At 38.0% G+C, this 4,038-nt stretch overlaps 1 protein-coding gene across 1 annotated transcript; it reads left to right on the top strand.

Moving 5' to 3' along the window:
- Positions 1–267: 267 nt before the first annotated feature.
- Positions 268–3,129, top strand: LOC133297011 (uncharacterized). The gene is made up of 5 exons (XM_061496058.1): positions 268–454; positions 791–1,042; positions 1,558–1,701; positions 1,787–2,476; positions 2,657–3,129. Exons 1-5 carry the CDS (start codon positions 326–328, stop codon positions 2,903–2,905), a joined length of 1,464 nt encoding a protein of 487 aa, XP_061352042.1. The 5' UTR covers positions 268–325; the 3' UTR covers positions 2,906–3,129.
- The last annotated feature ends 909 nt before the right edge of the window (positions 3,130–4,038 follow it).

Below are 4,038 nucleotides of genomic sequence, written 5' to 3'. Positions count from 1 at the left end.
TGGGCCGACCCAGATTGGATTAGTCCAGCCCAATTCATTTTGGGCCTATGTTTCACTGATTCAATTTACAATCTGAATCATTAGGTTAGTCCAACAAAACGCACGCACTGACCAATCCCCGCCGTTGACTGATCCAAGTGACAGGGGATGGGGCTACGCAAGGAATCCCCTCATAAGTGGGACTCTGACGACATGTCGTTTGCAAGAAGCAAAAACACCAAAGTTAGCGTCGTCTTCAACTTCACCCACGCTTCTTTCGTTCCAAAGGGAATCTTCCTCTGCAACTGTAACTGCAAGTAAACGCAGACTCTGAAAATTCATAGAAATGGAGAATTTCCATAACCATAAGGGCATTACTAATACTCGAGCTCGACATGGCTTTACGGATATATTTAGGAGAGAGGTGGGGTTGTCTCATCCCAGCGGTTTTGCTCGTCGATTTTCAGCTTCAGAGGTTTTCCCAAATTCTCTCTATAATTTGGTTTTGATATTTTTCTGTTTCAGTAATCACCGGCAAGTGGCAAGCAATTTCAGTGAAAATTGAAACTTTAAAAAATAAAAATTGAATTTTTATGCATTCATTAAAAAAAAAAAAAAAAAAGTATCACATGTTTGAATTTCACTATGATAAATAACGTGCACTGTGATTCAACTATGTTCTTGAATGTCTACAAGTTAATGTTGTTATATTGTAACTTGTAAATTGATCAAATACAGCTATTGGAACAACTCTTATGATTATGTATGTGCAACTGGTTATTTGTCTTATGAGGCTTATTTATACTTGCAGCTCCTTGTAAAGAACATGAATTTATACGGGAAGTTAATTGGCCATGAAGGATGTGTAAATGCAGTGGAATTTAACTCCACCGGTGATCTTCTTGTCTCAGGTTCTGATGATAGACAAGTTATGCTTTGGAATTGGGCATCCAAAACCAAATTATTTGGATACCCTTCTGGCCACTCAGACAACATATTCCAGACTAAAATCATGCCATTTACTGATGACTGCCGAATAGTAACTTCTGCTGGTGATGGCCAGGTAAATCTGTGCAAGTGTGCATCAAATATTCTGTTCAGCCCCTACATCACAGGCTTAAATCCCCCTTGCTTCCTCTTTTTTAGATTAAACAGATATGATTTGATCATGTACCATTTTGCCTCTGATCTGTTGTTGATTCTATTCATCTGATGCTCTTTGAATTAAATTCTTTTCAATCTTTAGAACTAGAAAGGAAATTGACAGAGTAATTTCAATTTTGTCATTAAAATTTATCTGGTGGTAGTTGAATCTGTCATGAAGTTTCACCTTGTATCTGATGTGCTGTTCAAGTAGCCAATATATTGAAAGTTATTAGAATGTGACCATAATTAAGCATAACAAGTCAAAACTGTTTTGTATGAGTTTTCTCTTTTCGGTTGATTAATTTTATCCGTCGTCCAAATGAAATTAGATATTGCCATGCTGAAAGTCTAGATTTAAGCCCAACCTAACTTGTGCTTTTTTGAAGTGTCTGCTTGAGTCCCCTCCATTGGAATCTGATCTTTCCTTTGCAGGTAAGGCTTGGCCTTGTCCAGGAGGATGGTAGAGTTGACACTACATTGTTGGGGAAGCACCATGGTTCTGTATACAAGCTTGCTGTGGAGCCAGGAAGTCCCCACATACTGTATAGTTGTGGTGAAGATGGATTTGTTCAACATGTTAGTCAAGTATTACACCACGTTGCATGTTGAAGCTCCCCTTAATGCTATCCCCCAACAGTTATAAGTTTTGTTTCTTTTGCAGTTTGATTTGCGAAGTAGTTCTGCTACAAAACTTTTCTGTTGTTCCTCATCGATAGGGAACAACAAACAGCTTCCAAGCAAAATAGGGCTGAATTCCATTGTGATTGACTCTAGAAATCCATGTTACTTTGCCATCGGTGGATCTGATGAATATGCACGCGTTTATGACATGAGAAAATGCCAGTGGAATACAGCCAGAAATTCAGATCGACCCGTCAACACATTTTGCCCTCGTCATTTAATTGGGTCAAATAATGTCCACATCACAGGATTGGATTACTCAAGCTTAAGTGAACTCCTTGTCTCTTATAATGATGAGCTCATCTATCTATTTGAAAAACATGTGGATTTGGGTTCTTCACCTTTATCTACTACATCTGGGGATCCAAAGAATCTTCACGAGGCACGAGTTTACTCGGGCCATAGAAATGCACAGACAGTTAAAGGAGTGAGTTTCTTTGGCCCGAATGATGAATATGTGTTGAGTGGCTCAGATTGTGGCCATATATTCATCTGGAAGAAGAAGGAAGCTAAGCTGGTGAGATTAATGGTAGGTGATCAACATGTTGTAAATCAACTTGAGGCCCATCCACATATACCTATTCTAGCTACTTGTGGTATAGAAAAAAATGTGAAAATCTGGGCTCCTCTTGGGAGTGATATTCCTCCACTTCCTGTAAATGTGAAAGAGGTACTATCTCCTGTCTTTTCTTTTTCCTCCATCTTCTTTCCATTTGACAACTTACAAGATATGTTTAATGCTTTTGTTTTGGCCATAGGATATGCTTAGTGCTTAATAAGCTATTTTTATTTATAAAACCTGGTTTACATTCTTGATGCAAGCTTTCTGATTATTAATACATGTGAACAGATAATTGAGGCAAACAAACAGGGCAGAGAAGATCGGTCACGGGTAACCCTTACTCCTGATGTTATAATGCATGTTCTTCGCCTGCAGAGGCGGCAGACATTGGCGTTTATTGAAAGAAGATATAGTAGGGCAGATGATATTGTGAGTGATGAAGAAGATGCAGAGGGTTACCTTTTAGGATTCTCAGATGGTGATGCCTCTTCTGAAGAGGATTCTCCTGGAAATTCCAGAGATTGCAACATCAGCTAAAGCTTAAAGAAGCGGGTTTTGTTGCTGTTGGCTGACTAATTCTTTAGAAAATGATGTTAGCTTTCACTGTCTTTCATGAAGCAGTACCATATACATACATGATACACCTTTGAAGCATGTGCTAATAAACATCATTGGGGAAATGATTAATGTGCATAGTGTAAAATCTTGATTGTTCCAAACATGCTCTAGGTTGAGTGCAGTTGAATTCAGATATTATTATGTGTATAGGTATAAATAATTATAAATTTGTTTTGGGAAGTAAAACAAGTGTAAATTTGTTGCTGTACAAATAAGTGAATAAACCTAAAAAGTAGTAAAATCTGACTATTAGAAGTTAATTGTACTATTAGTTGTAGATGTTTGGGATTTACCTAACTAAAATGTTTAAAAATGAACATTTGTATAATTTTACTTCGAAATATAAATAAGTTACAGAGATTTTGAAAAAAAATCTATATTAGCTTTATTTGAATCAAAACCCATGTTACCTAAAGTTGTGTTTAATAACATTGTTAATCAATTATAAAATTATCTTGAGTCAACAAAAGTATTTAGTGAATAATGATTTATTAACTATTGATATCACACAAGAAGTTTGGACAGGTCGGAAAGCGGCTATAATCAATTGAAAGTGTTTGGATGCCGAGCTTTCGTGCATATCCCTAAAGATGAAAGGGCTAAACTTGATGCAAAGACCAAAGAATGCATTTATCTTGGTTCGCCGAGATGTGAGTTCGGGTTCCGACTTTGGGATCCAATCAATAAGAAGATCGTGAGAAGCCGAGATGTGATCTTTCATGAGCATGAGAACATTCATGACATCTCGAAGCCCAAAGTCCGGGTGACTGTCAGACAAGAAGAACCCATCCCTCCTGTCCGAGCTGAAGCAGGGGGAGAAAATCAAGAAAATGAAGAAATTGATGATCAACAACAAGCTGAAGATGACCAAGACATTGAGGTCCGAGTTGATGATGAGATCCGGGATGAAACTGATGAACCGAGTTCTCAAGCTGAAGAACAGCCGAGATATCCAACTCGAGAAAGAAGACCCTCTACAAGATACCCATCCGATGAATACACCGTTGTTGCTGAAGACGGTGAGCCGCAGAGTTATGATGAGGCTGTAACGA

The sequence above is a fragment of the Gastrolobium bilobum genome, unplaced genomic scaffold (genome assembly GCF_033153095.1).
Source record: "Gastrolobium bilobum isolate Gb01-03AN ecotype WA unplaced genomic scaffold, APGP_CSIRO_Gbil_v1 utg70214, whole genome shotgun sequence".
Classification (NCBI taxonomy): domain Eukaryota; kingdom Viridiplantae; phylum Streptophyta; class Magnoliopsida; order Fabales; family Fabaceae; genus Gastrolobium; species Gastrolobium bilobum.
Note: the sequence above shows the minus strand (reverse complement) of the source record. Positions and strands in the feature narration are given on the sequence as shown.

Bases quoted from the DNA above. Each gene is read 5' to 3' on its own strand.
- LOC133297011 (XM_061496058.1), top strand. From the start codon at position 326: ATGGAGAATTTCCATAACCATAAGGGCATTACTAATACTCGAGCTCGA. The intron at 455-790 runs GTTTTCCCAAAT...TTATACTTGCAG, and splicing joins GTCGATTTTCAGCTTCAGAG to CTCCTTGTAAAGAACATGAA. The intron at 2,477-2,656 runs GTACTATCTCCT...ACATGTGAACAG, and splicing joins TTCCTGTAAATGTGAAAGAG to ATAATTGAGGCAAACAAACA.